Source organism: Aspergillus bombycis (assembly GCF_001792695.1).
Source record: "Aspergillus bombycis strain NRRL26010 chromosome Unknown contig00005, whole genome shotgun sequence".
Taxonomy (NCBI): domain Eukaryota; kingdom Fungi; phylum Ascomycota; class Eurotiomycetes; order Eurotiales; family Aspergillaceae; genus Aspergillus; species Aspergillus bombycis.
Genome location: NW_019170007.1, coordinates 430,580 through 447,319, shown reverse-complemented (window position 1 = coordinate 447,319; position 16,740 = coordinate 430,580). Strand labels below are relative to the sequence as shown.

General features: G+C 49.3%; 4 protein-coding genes across 4 annotated transcripts; 3 read left to right on the top strand and 1 right to left on the bottom strand.

Moving 5' to 3' along the window:
- Nucleotides 1–2,337: 2,337 nt before the first annotated feature.
- On the top strand, nucleotides 2,338–3,928 carry ABOM_001378 (arrestin (or S-antigen), N-terminal domain protein; the record flags this gene model as incomplete). Its single annotated transcript, XM_022528508.1, has 2 exons — nucleotides 2,338–2,533; nucleotides 2,598–3,928. The coding sequence occupies 2 exons, from the start codon at nucleotides 2,338–2,340 to the stop codon at nucleotides 3,926–3,928; spliced, it is 1,527 nt and encodes a 508-aa protein (XP_022393782.1).
- An 842-nt stretch (nucleotides 3,929–4,770) lies between these two features.
- On the top strand, nucleotides 4,771–6,326 carry ABOM_001377 (glycoside hydrolase family 18 protein; the record flags this gene model as incomplete). Its single annotated transcript, XM_022528507.1, has 7 exons — nucleotides 4,771–4,797; nucleotides 4,852–5,220; nucleotides 5,310–5,366; nucleotides 5,465–5,534; nucleotides 5,588–5,671; nucleotides 5,752–6,122; nucleotides 6,210–6,326. The coding sequence occupies 7 exons, from the start codon at nucleotides 4,771–4,773 to the stop codon at nucleotides 6,324–6,326; spliced, it is 1,095 nt and encodes a 364-aa protein (XP_022393788.1).
- Nucleotides 6,327–7,147: 821 nt separating this feature from the next.
- utp10 (snoRNA-binding rRNA-processing protein UTP10) lies at nucleotides 7,148–12,751 on the bottom strand (the record flags this gene model as incomplete). The annotated part of the gene is made up of 4 exons (XM_022528506.1): nucleotides 7,148–7,590; nucleotides 7,654–7,798; nucleotides 7,861–12,304; nucleotides 12,375–12,751. 4 exons carry the CDS (start codon nucleotides 12,749–12,751, stop codon nucleotides 7,148–7,150), a joined length of 5,409 nt encoding a protein of 1,802 aa, XP_022393787.1.
- Nucleotides 12,752–13,016: 265 nt separating this feature from the next.
- On the top strand, nucleotides 13,017–16,599 carry ABOM_001375 (uncharacterized protein; the record flags this gene model as incomplete). Its single annotated transcript, XM_022528505.1, has 4 exons — nucleotides 13,017–13,037; nucleotides 13,104–14,646; nucleotides 14,709–15,565; nucleotides 15,616–16,599. 4 exons carry the CDS (start codon nucleotides 13,017–13,019, stop codon nucleotides 16,597–16,599), a joined length of 3,405 nt encoding a protein of 1,134 aa, XP_022393790.1.
- Between the last annotated feature and the right edge of the window lie 141 nt (nucleotides 16,600–16,740).

Genomic DNA, 16,740 nt, shown 5'->3' with positions numbered 1-16,740 from the left:
TTCAGATTCATGCGGTTGTGTTTTCAATCACTGGTAACACATCCCACTGCGCTCGTCTATGATGGACGGTATCTACACTACCTCGTTAGCGTGATCCAGGGGTACCTCGAGCATCGAATAGAGACTACGGACATAACACACTCTGTTTTTGTACAAAAACTCGCTGATCTTGAGACAATTTCGCAGCTGAAAGTCTGAGGTGGCCCGAGTGCCAGCAGTGCCTAGAATAACCGCCTGTAGCTGCTAGAGCTGCTTGTGATCTGCAGGGGAATCATGATTTAGAGTTTATCGAGCTGTTTTTCTTATCCCCAGCTAAGTTTTCCATGAGAACTATCAGACTCTATTTGGTTTAAACCTGTTCCTTCTCCAATGCTATTCTATAAGATCAGCTGTTAGGGCTAAGGGTGTATCGAGAGGTCATTGTATGGTTTGGCTCTACGTTCTTCGGGCGACTAACTGGCCCAGCTTCCGGTCGAAACTTCTCCATAATGGCTGCCAAGAAGGGGCAAATGGGACCGGGCCGGGGTAGGAGAAGAAAAATTTTCACAGATGGCGACATCGAGCGCTAGAAACCATTATTATATCGTATCACTTAAGATGCTATCAAGTATTGTTAGTTTCCCGTCGGCATACCGTAGCGGTCGGCTCATAGACGTCGCTTAGCCACGGCTAGACGCGGTCCCGTGGAAAAAACGGCTGGAGACAGTGAAATAGCGTACCTTCGTTCCTGGTTTCTGATGGAGGAGTGACTAATGATAATGAGGGATATATAGCAGGAAATGAAGTCGGTCGACTCGATGGGGATTCCATTTGTTCTTCTTCATGGGGAGGGGAAGAATTCAAGATTCTCTTCAGGGTGATTCTTTTTTGAGTTCAACTGTTACAGCTGGGTCAGGATTAATAATTGAAGTATGACAGCATCGAGACCAAGAAAACGCATGGACGGCCAATGGGATAAATTAAGTCGATTGATCCCTTGGCGAAGAATCTTGGACGAAGAAAAAAGTGGATCTCGAGCCGAAGCTGTAAGGCGCAGAGCTAAACGGTCGACTGGCGACAACACGAAGTTACTTGGAGCGGGTAAACGTTCTTATTCGCTTCATCCCATGGGCTAGACTCTTTAGTTCAGTCTTCTCGGTACTCGGAACGACTAGTATACGAGGACTTTGATTATCAACAATCGTCTTCCAAGCTGTTGTGGTCGTTCTTTGCCTTGGTCACACATGTCTCAAGGTTGGGAACCCGTAAAACACGCACTATGGGCAATGATTGACGAATAGTTTATGGGGGCAGACGGCCATCAGAAGACCCTCCTCAGGATGGTGTGAGATCTACGATCATCACGCGATAGGGACCCGGTTGGGAATGCTGGAGAGTAAGGAGTTTTGAACTCCCATTAAAGGGTATTATCTAGCTAGGGTTATGCCAAACTATTGGTCTGATGATCGTCACCAACCTACATATTTGTCAGGCTGCTTACTATTAACTATCCTTTTCTTCCCCTGAATCTCCCTGTCCCACGGGGGGGAATACCTTCTTACTCCGGAGTAAAGTTCATGACCAATATGACACAGGGCGTGAGGTCGGCATCGCTTAAGGCTTGATATTATCCGGGATTTGGAGGTGACTGCACTGAATGTCACGGAAGGGCGCAAAGGATCATCGGGAGTTGGACCAATCGCTGGGAAAAGTGGATCTGGGCCGGAATTCGTGTTATGGAGACGAACTATGAAAATATTCATTCATTCATGTGGTCGGTGTGTGAGTTTGTTGGTTCGGTCTTAATATTTTAAATTTTTTTTTCTATTTTTTTTACCTTTTTTGTCCAACAAGTGGATTATCGTCAACACGTGCTGAAGATGACCGATCAATGGATTCTCTCTTTCTTTGCTCAAGGCGTGACTCATTTTGCGCCCTGTGTATTGACATGGCCGATGAGAAAGAGAAGGGGGATGGTTAGTTATGAGCTAGGTATTTAATATTTAATATTGAAATCGCCGGGGGTCCGTTCAAAAGGATATCCATCGTTGTTATCTAGTTTTGAGTGTGCTGCAAGTATACATCAAACTATCTCCACAGCTAGCCATTACTATTACCCAACGACAACCATCACCCCATCCCTACATTCAATTTAGAACCTTTCTCTTGCAGCTGGCGTCTCCCTTCGTTTCTTTTTTATATTCTTCTTTCTCTCCACGCTGCAATCCAATTCCTTCTGCTCAGTAGCTACCTCTCCTCTTCACTATCGGTCTGGGGTGCTGCGCATGACGCGCTCTCCACAATATCCTGGAGCATTTCTCTCTGTATTATCCCCTTACGTTGTGATATACAGCCGAAATGACCTCATTTGTCACTCGTAGCTCCAGCACGTTGGAGTCCTTGACGCAGTCGCGTCCGAAGGTCGACATCGAGCTCGCCGGACAGGCCGAAGGGCTTGTCAGTTCATATACCACCAAGGATCGTATTGAGGGGACGGCAGTGATAACGGTAGACCGTGATACTCGTTTTGATGATGTTGACATCACCTTTGAGGGTAAGGAAGTCCCAGACAGGAGAGATCACTCAACGCCGGAGGGAGCCTTGACTCATATATACAGGGACATCGAGAACTTCCGTGGAGCGTGTAGCGATGCCAGGACGTACAGGCGCTTACCAGACATTCCTCCGACTTCGCCAACCGATTGAGGACTCTGCCTATCCTATGCCCCGTGTGCTGGAGGCCGGACGCACTTACAGGTTTCCGTTCACATTTGTCGTACCCGATCGTCTGCTGCCACATGTATGTAGCCACGCAAAGACGAACACCCATGTCGAACGCTCTCACACCCTGCTCCCACCTTCTCTGGGGGATCCCATGTTGGCCAATGACGGCAGGTCACTCTTGAATGACCTAGCCCCAGATATGTGCCGGATATCGTATTTGATCCGGGTTAGCGTGCAACGCAAGCCAGAGAATGCCCCGTCGAAGGCCTTGGCTTCGGTAGGAAAGAAGGTGCGGATCATTCCGGCCGTCGATGAGGAGCCGCCTTTAAACATCACGGACGATGACAGCTACTGCATTCGGAAGGAGAAAGACGTCAAGCGCGGTTTCATGAGAGGCAAGTTAGGTCGACTAGTCGTCGCCTCGTCACAACCCAAGCCTGTGCAACTGTGCCCACCAAACAGTGAGGCCACTGATTCGGTCAGCACCGCTGCGACAGTACATCTACGATTCGACCCCGTGGGCAATGAGGAACCTCCCCGCCTGGGCACGATCTGGAGTAAGCTCCGAGCATCCAGTCTGTTCAGTGCAGAACCCTGGGGTGATTACCCTTCCCCCCGAAATGTGCCCTGGGCACAGATAGGTCAAGGATGTTACACCGAGACCGTCCCCCTTTCTACCATGTGCGTGGCGTCTGCACAGTGGACGAAGCATACCAGCCCCCGGGGACTCAGTCGCTGCGACTCGATGGAGTCGTCATCATCCTCGGAGTCCTTAACCGGTCCATCAGCGTCTTTTACCGGAGAAACCTACTATACCGCATCAGTCGTCGTGCCCATCACTCTTCCCAAGACGAGAGCATTCGTCCCAACCTTCCACTCGTGTCTGATCTCTCGCATATATTGCCTCGAACTCAGCATCTCGTACCATACGCCAAACGCCAATATCCTGACCCCGACGGCAACGCTAAAGATCCCCATCCAACTCACAAGCCGGTCTCGGTCCGATGCAAAGACAAAGGGTTCTGAGCATGAGATCACCCAGCATGAAGTTAATGCCGAATTCTTCAGCCCCCGCAGCGTCGCACCCCCGACAGTGGTCCAGGTGGCGCCACCAGAGTACTCGGAGAACCAAGGCCCAATCCTGCCTCCTGACCGTTCGATCGATTTGATGTCTACTGCCCGAGTCCCCAGGGTCAATACTGGAGGCGTCGGGACTGCTTGTTAAAAGTCTTCCCGCATTCAACAGCGGATGCAGAGGGTTTCACGAGATCTAAAAGTTCTGTGTTCCATGGCGTTGAGAAAATGTGTTTTGTCTGAATATACCCGGATTGTTTTGTTGTATGAAATTCGCATAGCAATAGCGCATGAGGCGTTTTTGATCGAGATATCCGGCTATCGCCAGGTTCTGAAATCATGTTTGGAGTCTTTTGCACTGAGCCTAATCTAATTTAGAATACTTGAGTTATAATATAGACTAACTTGATGAATACCTGAATTGATACTATATGTAGTCCTACTCGCCTGAAATCATAGGCATCACTCTATCTCCAGGTCACGCCCCCTTCCTCTCGGTGCCTTCATAAAAGGTGGATTGAACAAAAGACCCTCTTTCTGATACATTCAAGTATCTACTATCACCAAACTTGGAAACGTACCCTGAAAGCCCCGCTGAACAAAGCATCCGTGGAACACAATCCCATACAAAGCAATATAATCCCCAAGTATCCTGTCACTTGACAAAGAAAAGCAGGAATGTGCGTCTTTATAGAAGCCGTTCAAGTATATCATCATTTGTTCCCCCCCACCCCCACAGTATTAGACAAACTGCTGACGTTCATTATACAGATATCAGACGTGACTATAAGTTCAACATGGATTCCTTATCAACACCACCTCCAGGCTAGTCTCCTCAAGCAGATATACTTGGACACTCACTGGCATTATCCTTCACTATGAAAACTTTCTTCCTCCTCCTCTGGGGCCTTGCATGCTTCACCAGTGCTGCCCTCATCCCACACAAACGATAAACATCATACTTCTAATACTTCTGAGCCTGAGAACGGGTATATGTCCATGGCCTACTATGCAAGTTGGGTAATCATTACCTATCAAACCAGCACAGAAGACCTCTTTAACATGAAAGCGTAGTCCATATACAATGGCCACTATCCGCAGCATATCCCCGTCGACAAACTCACCCACGTCCTCTACGCCTTTGCGAACATCACCGAAACTGGTGAGGTGAGGCTATGGGGTCAATGGTCAGATTATGATAAACACTTCCCCGGAGACCCAACGGAAGCAGAGAAAGACAATGTCTACGGATGCGTCAAACAGCTGGGTCTCCTAAAGCGGAAGAACAGACATCTGAAAGTCCTTCTGTCGATCGGTGGGTACACAAACTCACAAAGTTGGGCTGGTATTCTCAATGTTGAGGCGAATCGAAAGACCTTCGCCCGGACGGCTGTCGAGTTGATGCATGACGTGGGATTTGATGGGGTGGATATCGATTGGGAGGTCAGCTTTTCCCTTCTATCTATCTCTCCCTCTCCTTCTCTTTATCTTATGTATTTTATTTATCATTTCACGAGGCTGATAGCATATAGTATCCCAAACAAGAGAGTGCAGAAGATATGGTATCTCTCCTGAAGGAAGTAAGAGAAGTATGTGCTGCGTATACATCAGGAAATACATGACAATCCGATTCCAATAATAATTCTCTTGCCTCTCTTGCATGGCACCGCTAAGAACAGACCAACAGGAGCTGGACAGTTGCAGTAAGGAGCATACGAATGGCAAAAGGTTCCTCCTCACCATCGCCTGCTCAGCTGGTACGTGTGGTCCCTTCAAAACACAAAAGAAGAGAACTAACGACAAGTCTCAGGGGCGTCAAACTACAAGGTTCTCCGGATGTCTGGGATGGATAAATATCTCGATCTCTGGAACCTGATGGCATACGACTACGTCGGTATTTGGGTAAAAACAACCGGTCATGCAGCTAACCTCTATGGCAACTCCTCTAATCCCGAAACCACCCCGCCAATACAGATGATGCTATAAAGTACTATACCTCTAATGGCGTGCCACCCAAAAAGATTGTTCTCGGAATACCGCTTTACGGCCGTGCATTCGTCAACACTACTGGACTAGGCCAACCCTATGTTGGTGTTGGGACGGGCATGGCGGATGCCGGAGTTTGGCATTACAAGGTACTGCCACTGGCTAACGCAAACGTTGTTGAACTACCAGATTTAGGGGCCAGTTATAGTTATGACGAGAAAAACAAGATGTATGTTTCCTACGATACGGTGAAAACGACCATAGCCAAGGCGGACTATATCAAAAAGCAAGGCCTTGCAGGTGAAATGTGGTGGGAGACCAGTATGGATAGAGTTGGGGAAAACAGCCTTATTGACACAGTATGTCTTGATTCCTTCATTTCTATTGTCCCTCGAACCTACCTGCTTGCTTAATGGTGAAACGGTATACTGGCTAATATGGCTCAGCTGGTTCGAGAACTCGGTGGCACTGACGCTTTGGAAAAATCCGAAAACTATATCGATTTCTCCTGGTCGAAATACGCAAATGTCCGGGATGGTTTCAAAGCTGATCAGAAAGCATGAGGAGCATTGGTGGTAGTTCTGGCCATTCATTCTACTCCTCTGACCTGAATCATTATATCAAGTTAAGGGTTCAACCCCTATGTATCCCGTTTCCTAATACCTCGCTAAGATTAGACAATATTGATTCGCTATTCATGATATAAGATGCGTCTCTCTCCTGGATGAAATCAGTAGAACAACTGCGGAGTTCTGTTCATTTAGCTCTTCCACTAGAACCAGCATATCTCTTAGAGAATTAACCGGATATTCCAACCCAAAATTCTCAGGCTATTCTTAAAATGAGTTTAAGCAGTGAAAATAGGACAGGAATAATAAGTGTGGGATTTGCATGACCTCAAGACTAAGGCTCTAGATGTACCTAGGGTTGGGAGGGCAGGGGTTACCTGTCCCCTGTGAATTATTTGACTTACGTGTATTATTTGCTTTTCCTTTCTTTCATCTCACTGCATGAAGTGTTTTTCTGACTGGGCGGCTGTGTTGTAGATCAAGATATAGAACCTCATGGAGAGGGGTATACAGCCTATTTTTTGGAACAAGGGGTCTTGTATCATGATGTTCGTGTTTTGATCTTTTTTTATCTTTCTGCAGGGTTATGATATAAATTGCAACAGAGGATGATGGACAGGGGACATGTTGAAAAAATTTCTACTGGACAGTAGGTAGAACCAAATCTATGAATTATATATTCAAGGGCACAACAACAAAACCAAGCCAACTTTTCTATACACAAAGAACATCTCCACTCAAGAACAGAATTCCAACGCCAGAAATGCCCAGAACCTCTTTTTGAAAACTTGACTTCGTCCCGATCGGAAAGCACATCAGGTTAACATATCATCCAACTTCTCGCCGAGCACGTCCTCGATCTGCTTAACCCACTTGCGAACCTCCTTCTCCACGTTCTCGTCCTCGTCTTCCATCAGTTCACTGATGTACGGCAGCATCTCGGGCAACAGAGCAAGCCACTCCTCGCCCAGCTGCTCGGTGAGCGCCTGTTCCGTCTTGAGGGCTGCGAGACGCGTGTGCGGGTTCTCGCCGCCGGCGGCTTTGCCGGTGGGGCCGGCTGAGGGACGCAGGTACCGCATAAGGACTGTGTTGAGTTCCTTGTGATTGTCTGTGGAGTCGGCTGCCACGGCCAGTTCGGTGATTGCTGGGATGGCTTCGTTGATGACTAGGGTTGCTGTTGTGGAGTGAGTGGCGTGGGCGAGTTGGGAGATTAGGGGTGTTGCGATTTTGGTGAGATGTGAAGGAGATTGCCAGAACTCTGTTTCGGGTTGCATTAGTTAATCTGCTTGTGTTAGGGTTGGGAAACTGTCGTTCAGCTTACCGTCTTGGTCATGCTCGAAAGCGTTCTTGAGCAGGCGCATAGCTGCCAACCAGAGGGATTTGGTGTTGGGGTTGGACGGGCTGGCTTTGCCGAGGACTGATACTACGTTCTCGAGGATGTAGCTGGCATAGCCGGTGACAATGGACTGTGGTTCGTTAGAAGAGGATTGATTGGGTTGAAGAGAGTCTGGAACCATATTTTACTTACCTGAAGAGTTCCGAAGAAAACCTGCAGGAACTTGTAGAAGGTCGTGAGTCGGGCCAGGCTGCCCTGGGTATCCTTCTTTGAAACGCCGGTTGTTGCCCACTCGAGGAGCTTTGTGAAGATAGGACGGAAGGTTGAGTCGTTGAGCTTGTAAACCATCTTGATTGTGACCTCATTGATGGTTTCCTCGATCTCGTCTACATCAGACAAGTCAAAAGTAGCATCCGATCCTAATGCGAGTTGCTCCCGACGCAAATCGAACGCCTTGAAAAGAATGTTGGTGATTACAGGGAGGTTCTTCGCGGTAGATGACTTCGGGTGCTTCTCAATGGCCATGCTGACGACTTCCAGAGTTTCCTTCGTAGCGTCTGGTCCGGCTTGCACCGCATGCTGCCAGTTGCGGTCGACTGCACCGAATGTCGCCGACGCATCAACCTTCTTGGCCATAAGTCTCAGTGCTTCCTGCCGGCTCTCTTCTTCACACTCATCGTTCATGGCGGACTTGTACGAAAGTACAAGGACCTTGTCCAGATGAGAAGCGGAGATCATGTAAGGAAGGTGGACGAAAAGAGCTGAGAACAGGGAGTAAACAGCATCATGCAACCTTGTGTTCTCCTTGCCATCCTCCAAGCTCAATTCAAGCAAGGCCAGCGAGCGGTTGAGTGTGTCCGGCAGGGCAGGGATCATGGCCTGGCCCAGGACTTCGGCCATAGAGGCAAGACACAGCACGCCCATGATGCGAATACGGTCATCCTCCTGTCCGATGCAAACCTCACTAGCAACAACCCTGGCGGCAGGGATAACCTTCGACGGGTCCTTCTTACCATACTTGTCGGCTATGCGGTCGATGCAAGCCACCGCAGCGTGCTTGAGCAGGATGTCTGGCGAAGACTCGACAATCTTGACCAAGACGGGCAAGAAGTCCAACATCCTGGTTTGGGAAGGACTGTCACGTTCGGGGTTCTGGCGTAACCGGCCTTCCAGGAGCCGGAGAACCTTGCGGCGGAGTTCGTCGTTGGGGCGCTCAAGCAACACCTCGATCGTGTCGAGGAAATCGACGAGCGATAAGGTTCCGAACAGTGCACTGAGAACTTCACCACTTGCCTGGCCGACGGACTTCATGTCCTGCATGTTGTCTCCAATTGCCAAGGTTTGTTCCAGGATCTGCGAGAAGAGGGCGCGGATTTGTTGAGGTTCATCACCTTCCTCTGTTGTGAAGGCCTTGGCCATCTTTGACTTGAGAGAAGAATGCCTAAACAGGTAGGCCAAAGCCCGGAGAAGGTCAACGGCAACCTTCTGAGGCTCACGGCCGTCGTCACTTCCGATTCCAAGGAGAACTTGTGAGATACCAGGCTTCGACTTGAGAGAGTCGCTGACCAGTCCGAGATACTTGCTGTAGGTGGCAAGTTCAACAGGAGCATTGGCATCCGATACCAGGCCCGTCATCAAGATCAAAACATCCTTATCCATGGAATATCTATTGGCGAGCATGGACAAAACAGCGAACAAGAAGTCCTGCGTTCCAAGCTTCGTAATAAGGGCGTGGAAAAGTCGGAGGCGGCGATGTGAAGGGATGTGCTCGAAGGCAGCGGTGAAGCTGAGCAGCAACTCGGATGTCCCTGACACAACGTCACGCTTCTGGTTACGCAATGACTGAATGAGGGCCGGGACGACTTGGTCAATCGTTTGATCGATCACGGAAACAGAGTAGTCGTCATCCTTCTTGAGCACGCTGGAGCCCATGAAAGTGAAGATTGGCATCACACTGTGAAGAACCACTTCAGGAGCAATGACAGACAGTCCCGCAACCAAGAGAAGGGCTGCGTTCTGCACTTGAGGACTGTCGGTAGTGCGGACACAATCGACAACCAGATCGGCACGAATAACGGAGGTATCGAACTGTGGCTTACCAATGGTCTTCGAGCGATTGACAATAGCCAGCAAGCTGCCAAGTGCCAAGCTGAGCAGGTAACTCATTCCTGACTGAACTTGAGACTTGAAGTGGTGGAGAGCAGCCAGGGTTTGGAACAAGCCGTCAGCCAGTTCCGGGTGGGTCTCAGGGAAAGAACTATCTACCAACTCCAGAATGAAGGTCATCTTCTCCATGAGTTCACTGAGAGTAGCCTCATCCTTGACGGTCATTGCGACCATATTACTCTGGCTGGTGCGCCTTCTCTTGGGAGCCGGCCCAAGACCTTCCATATCAGTGACCGTGGCAGGAATCTTCTGGAGGAATTGAGAAAGCACGGCTCCCGGAAGTTCTACACTGCGCAGGACGTCCCTACAACCATCAACCAGAGGCGAATCTGATTGTTCCATAGATATCTCAAAGAGATTCTCCGCGGCAAGAACTTGCCGATCTTCAGGAACCTTAGGCCAGACATCCTTCATACGACCGAAGATTGCGCCGACGAAAGAAGGACTCAGGGACTCCGAATACGGGCTCACGTTGGATAAAAGCACGGTGATAGCGTCTCTCTCCTTTGGTGTCACCGTCAAGACAATCTGGTTCTGCATCTCTGAAACAGGGACTCGCTCCTTCTCACAAACATCCTTAGCCTTCTGTCCATCCATCTCTCTCCAGCTCTTTAGTAGCGGCCCAAGTTCCTTAGTACGGGTCGTTCCACCAGCCTTTTCAACACGGTTAAGAAGCTTTAGCAAACCAAATTTGGGCGCATAGAGCGGAACATGAACAGCATGAGAGCAGAGGCAGGTGAAAAAGCTTAATCGAACAGCCTTCTTAAGCTCAGACGACTCGGAGTCCGAAACGGACGAGCCACGCAGAGTAGCCTCGAGAACTCGACCGATATGATCTGGATCAATGACGTATTCTTCCAATCCTGGAAGCAAAGCGCGCTCGAAAACCTTCTGTAAATCGCGGCCCGGGATCCATTGGATATTCTTGGGCTGACTGTCTTGACCATAAATTGTGTTGCAGGCCCAGACGCCTCCTGGAGCATCACCCTTCTTATTCTTATGGAGACTACCAATGATAGTCAAAATGCCAGCAGCCTCCCGACGAACTCGCTCTGAGGGATCGGCAAGAGTGACTAAGACAAAAGGCAGTAATGCTTGGAGATCCACGTCAATGGAAGCGGTAGTGAGGAACGAAGAGACCATATTCAATGCAGCCACTCTGGTACCAATGGGATATGACCCGGAGAAGACCCGGACAAAGAAAGACAGATATTGAGGAGATTTTGTAGCGTTCGCTTTGTCAAGAGCTGGCAGGCTGGCGAAGGCATCAAGCTTCTCTTGAGACCCAATACCCAGACCAAAAGTCCGGACAAGGCTATCGTACACTGGGATGGATTGGGTACTGAGATATGAGCCCTTGAACGAGCTACCCGCCAGAGACTCTAGAGCCGGTGTGAAGTTATCTTGCTCCTCCTCCTTCTCCGCATCTTCCATCTCCACGTCTTCCAAGGCTTTGGGAGCGGGTGCAGACTCGATAACTGTTTGCAGATTTTGTTCGATAGCAGCAATATCAAAGGATGACTCCGCAACGGTCTTCTGGAAGATAGGACGCAGGGATTCCGACCGGCCGAAGTGCTGTACCAGATCCGCGAGATGTGTCTGCGCATCCAGAGACATGACACCATCCTTATGAGCATTGCCACTAGCGCGCAAGACCAAGGTCATGCCACTGCCCAATTCAGACTCTCCTAACAGTTCACTCTCGAACATAAGCGACAGGAAATCAAGACGGGCTGTGTCTTTCTGCTTCGAGAGGTCCTGTACGCAGCCTGCCACCAATCCAAGTAGTAGTTGAGATGCCCGGTGCTGTTTTGAGGTTTCGGACAACTGCTGAAGAGGGTTCTCCAATCGAAGGATGGCTTTGAAAACACGCTTTGGTAACGAGGTGTCTGGCTTCTTCTGTGCAAGAACGGCTAAGCAGACAAGACCCGAGTTCACAGTTTCTTCCGTCCAAGACTCTGCCACAGCCTCCATCAAGCTATCGAGGACCTTGTCGTGCAAAGAAGCTTTTTGTGCAATAGCCACGCAAACCATGTAGCACCCGATGACCAGCTCTGCTACATCCTTCATAGCCAACCCGTCATTCAATACCGGAAGAACTCGCATGATGATATCGTCGTGGTTTTCCTTCTCAATGTTTCGTCGACCGGAACGCCCCGAATCCAGCATTCCAGCAACAGACTCTGTTACGATACCCGCCCAAAATGTCAAAAGCGCATGGTGACCCGCTCGTTCCCTGCTGACTTGGATGGTGTATCTATTTAAAGCTGCGAAGAATGGCTTGTTTGTGGTAGCACTGTGCACGAGCGGATGGCGCGGGGGGTTGATTGAGCTTCTCTTATAGGGATTGAGAATTTTGAAGGTCGGTGTCAGATCCTCTGGAAGTATCGACAATAGATTCAAGAACAGAGGGGTGGTGTGATATGGAAGGAATGTGAGGATTGTAAACTCCATGTTATATTCGTGTATCCTGCAGGTTCCGTTAGCCCATGGTTGTCGAACAGTTGGAGCTCGGGGTCAATCGATCGAATCAATCGTACCGGAAACGCCTAACGAGCCAGTCAACAGCCTTTACAGCAGGACTTAGCAATAATTTCCCTCCGACCAAGGCAAGGAAAGTCTCCAAAACGGCATCCAGCTCCTTATTCTGGGCAGCGTTCATTTCCGTTCGCTCCTGCGCCTTGCTCTGTTCGCTGAAGATCGTGCGCTCGAATTGCGCAAAGCGGGGATCCAACTCGCATAATTCCTGGAAACCTTCGTTGCATATATCATAGATCGTATCGAAATCTTGGGACCCGGCGACCTTTCTATCGAAAATCAAAGATTGTGAATGCGCTATCCTCTGCGCCTTGAGGTTTAACTGGTTGGTCGAGTTTGCCGCAATCTGCGACAGCTGCGCGGCGAGGGACGATGCCATCTTGAAGCGTAAATTGTTTCTTAACCGTATTTGCAATAGTAACCCATCCCTCAGAAACACACTTCTCAAACTTGAACAACAATTCAGTCTCCCCAGGCGTATTGGGTTATTTTTTCACGCCGGCACGGTGGGTGATCGGAGTAGCTTTTTTTTTACTGCCGCCTCTCCAACCAGAAAAAATTACGGGAAGCGGAGGCGGAGTTTTTCCAGTGACAACCACCAAACAACTGATCTTCAAGCCTCACGATGCCTCACGTTCAGGAGCATGGATTCCTCTAGCTCTCAGGTTGGTCCCTTTTCTTGGAAAAATTGATCTATTATTGAAACTAATTGGAATGGATTTTTTTTCTAGCCGGAGAAGAAGTCCATCCCTCGGTTCGCCAGCTTCAAGTCTCGACCAGCGCCTCCACCCGAAGCTGATCGGCCTCCCGAGCGCCGCAGTCGCGACAGCTCCGACAAAGAAGACAGGCACAGACACCACTCAAAACGGCACCGTTCAAGACACAGACATCACCGAGACCGTTCCCGCTCTAGAGATCGTCGAAGAGAGCGCAAAGACATTCGTCATGGCCATAAGGAAGCGTCTCACTCTGAACGGGAGCTTATTCCAGAGCACCGATTGGTGCCGCAAGACACCGTGAAGGTAGAGGAGGCGTCAGATCTATATGTTGTGGACCGTAAAGGTGATAGATACAATGTCATATACGGTACTATTCATCGTTACAATGTTCCGCTCTACTACCGGATAGGTCGAGGTAGCGTGCTAGGCCTTCCTCCAATCTACAAGATCGATCGAGATACCGCCGAAGGAGACGCGTTGATCATCAAGGCAGATGCCTGGCGCTCCGATGGCTCAAGGGCAAGGTCGAAGAGTATAATATCTGGAGTGAACACACAGAGAACGAAACTACTTCGGATACGACCAACGCCTACGTTAGATGCTGCTGCAGATGCCTCGAAAGATTATCTTCCACTTACGGCTTCCGTGCATCAGAAACGCAGCGATGCCTCAGGACATGCGGGGTCGGATGATGAGAGATATGGCTATCGTTCAATTCATGGAAAGGCGAAGCATGAAGATAACCTTCCCAGTGACATGGAAGAAGTATCAGACACCGATTTGAGTGGTGACGAGACGGTGCGAGTCGACCCTGATAGAGAGATCAAACAGCGCAATGTCGAACTGTCCAGGAATGTTGAGCGCAATCCAACTGATGTCCGTGCATGGGTTGACCTGGTCAAGCATCAGGAATCTCTTCTGAAAGGCTCTGAAGGAGAAACGAAAGCCCTCACGTTTGCTGAAAAGAAGAGCCTAGCCGATATCAAGATATCCCTCTATGAGAAAGCCTTGAAGATGGTTGGGGAACATGCTTCTCGTGATCTTCTTCTACTCGGTCTTCTAGAAGAAGGTGCTAAACTTTGGGACACGAAAAAGCTCTCAGCACGGTGGCAGGCTGTACTGAAATCAAACCCTCGTTTCATCAGCCTTTGGGTCAAATACCTTGATTTCCGACAGACTGAATTTCTTGACTTTACTTACGAACGATGCTATGCCACGTTTATTGACTGTATGAGATTGAACAGGTCTGCATCCGACAGCCCGGAGAAAGCCCACGTCCAAGTCTACCTCTTCCTTCGCTTGACCCTTTTCATTCGGGAAGCAGGATTCACCGAGCATGCAGTAGGTCTGTGGCAAGCAATTCTAGAGCTTACCTTCTTTCAATCGGGGACAATGGATTCTGTCACAGCTCGAGAGGAGGTGCTGTCGGCTTTCATGGATTTCTGGGATTCTGAAGTTGTGCGTATTGGTGAAGTTGGCGCAAAGGGCTGGCAGAGCGGCCATAATACTCTTTTGGAGCCAGATCCTTCACACCGCAAAATCGAGTCAACTCGAAGTCTGTATTCGCGTCTTGGGTGTCATGCGAACGGGAACGAATTCACAACGCTCGCCTTCCAGCTCGCAGCTTAGATGAAGAGAACGATGATCCCTATCGTGTAGTTCTCTCGGCCGATCTTCCGGAGGTCCTATCGCTTGTATGGGGTTTGGCATCAACAGACGTGTTGGTTGACAGCTTTCTATATTTCTGTCATCTTCCTCCTATTGCATTTTCCAGCAACTCGAAGACAACCAATCATTGGATGGGCGACAGCTTCTTGCGGAATGAATTCATGAGCAGCTCTGATTCCACGCTTGATCGCTGGGTTCCTAAATACGGCACCGATGCTAGAAATACTGCTTCTGTGCCGGTCTACTTCCAGAACTTTGTTCATTCATTCGACACTCTTTTCGCGGACCACGAAGCATGGTTCTCCTCCATTGGTCCTTGGGCTACGGCGGCCCTGAACTCTCGGTCCGATGTCGACCCTAGTTGGGTTTCCAAGGTATTGAGATCTTTGGTAGAGGCAATGCCACAAAATGACCATATGGCTGCGTATGCGATTGCGGTGGAGTTTGCATGTGACCGCAGCAAGGCAGCAAAGTACGCGAAATTCTTACTCAAAAAGCGGCCGTCCAGCCTGTGGCTCTACAATGTGTATGCTCTTATTGAACGTCGGTCAGGCAACCTGGAGGCCGCCAACCGTGTGTGGGAAACCACTCTATCTATGAGCCAAAACAGTAAGACTTTTACTGAGGAAAAGGTCGATGCTGTTCTCCTTTGGCATACTTGTATATGGGAGATGCTGGAAGCTGGCAGCTTAGATTATGTATCTTATCTCTTCAGCTCTATGCCTCAGAGCAGTCCTAGCCTGAAGGCTCCAGTGGATCCCAATCAATACATACTCAACCCAACAAACCTGCTGAAGACTCAAAGTGTAAGTAGACACTCCTTTTTACTTCTTGCCACTAGGCTAACTCAAAGCAGCTACTGTCAGATAACCAAGAGGCCTCGCTTGCAGCCGAAAAAGCCAACACTTTCGTGGCCTGCACGGACTGTCTAGCAATACTAGCGTACCTTTTTAACTCCCGGGATCTAAATAAAGCCCTTCAGCCATACAGCAATGCCTTCAACAGACTTGCAACAATGCCAGCACAGTTCGAATCGTTCAGGTCCATTTCTACTGAACTCCTTCACCAAGCCCGTGCAAGACTCCTCTACTATCACGCCCGCACAAGCAACATATACAAGCCCTCCCAGATCCGTGCTCTGCTGACGGATAGCATATCCCTATTCCCCCATAACACGATATTTCTGTCCCTCTTTGCTTGGAATGAATCTCGGTTCCGCATCGAAGAGCGTGTCAGGGATACCATCATGGACATAACGACGAAAGCCCACAACCGAGCCGATCAAATCCTCACAACCCAAGTACCAATCACATCGCACTTATTCTCCATCTTCACCGAGCTAAATCGTCCTATGTATGCCGGTTCTACACCACACTCTGTCCGTGCGGCTTTCGAAAAGGCTATTGGCGACAAAGACCCATCAACCTCAGCACACCATAACACAATTTCCACCGCCCGCTCCAACCTCACACTCTGGAAACTCTACATCCTCTTTGAGCTATCTCAGCACGACATCAATCGTGCCAAAGATGTCTTCTACCGTGGCATGCGTGTCTGTCCCTGGTCCAAAGAGCTCATCATGCTTGCCTTCAGCCATCTCAGGGCAGACATCGTTCGAGAGCTTCATCCAAGCGCATCACGGAAGGGTGATGGTATGAACTTCTTTGAGCTACGAAGTGTGTATAATGTCCTGATAGAGAAGGAATTGCGGGTTCACGTCGATATCGAAGATGAGGTGGACGAGCTTGTGGCGGAGATGCAGCAGAAGACAGCTGCGTTGGGGCTACCAATTGCCATGCCAGAAGATGCCGATAGTGAGGATGAACAAATGCAACTATGACAACCTGTTATTCTATCAAGTGTATCATATCAGCCCTCAGGCTATGAAATACAGGAAGGAATACCATAACTAATCACCCTGGCAAATTGAAGAGGGAACCATTTTTAACTATATACTGGTCTACTGTACAGGGCATTGCAT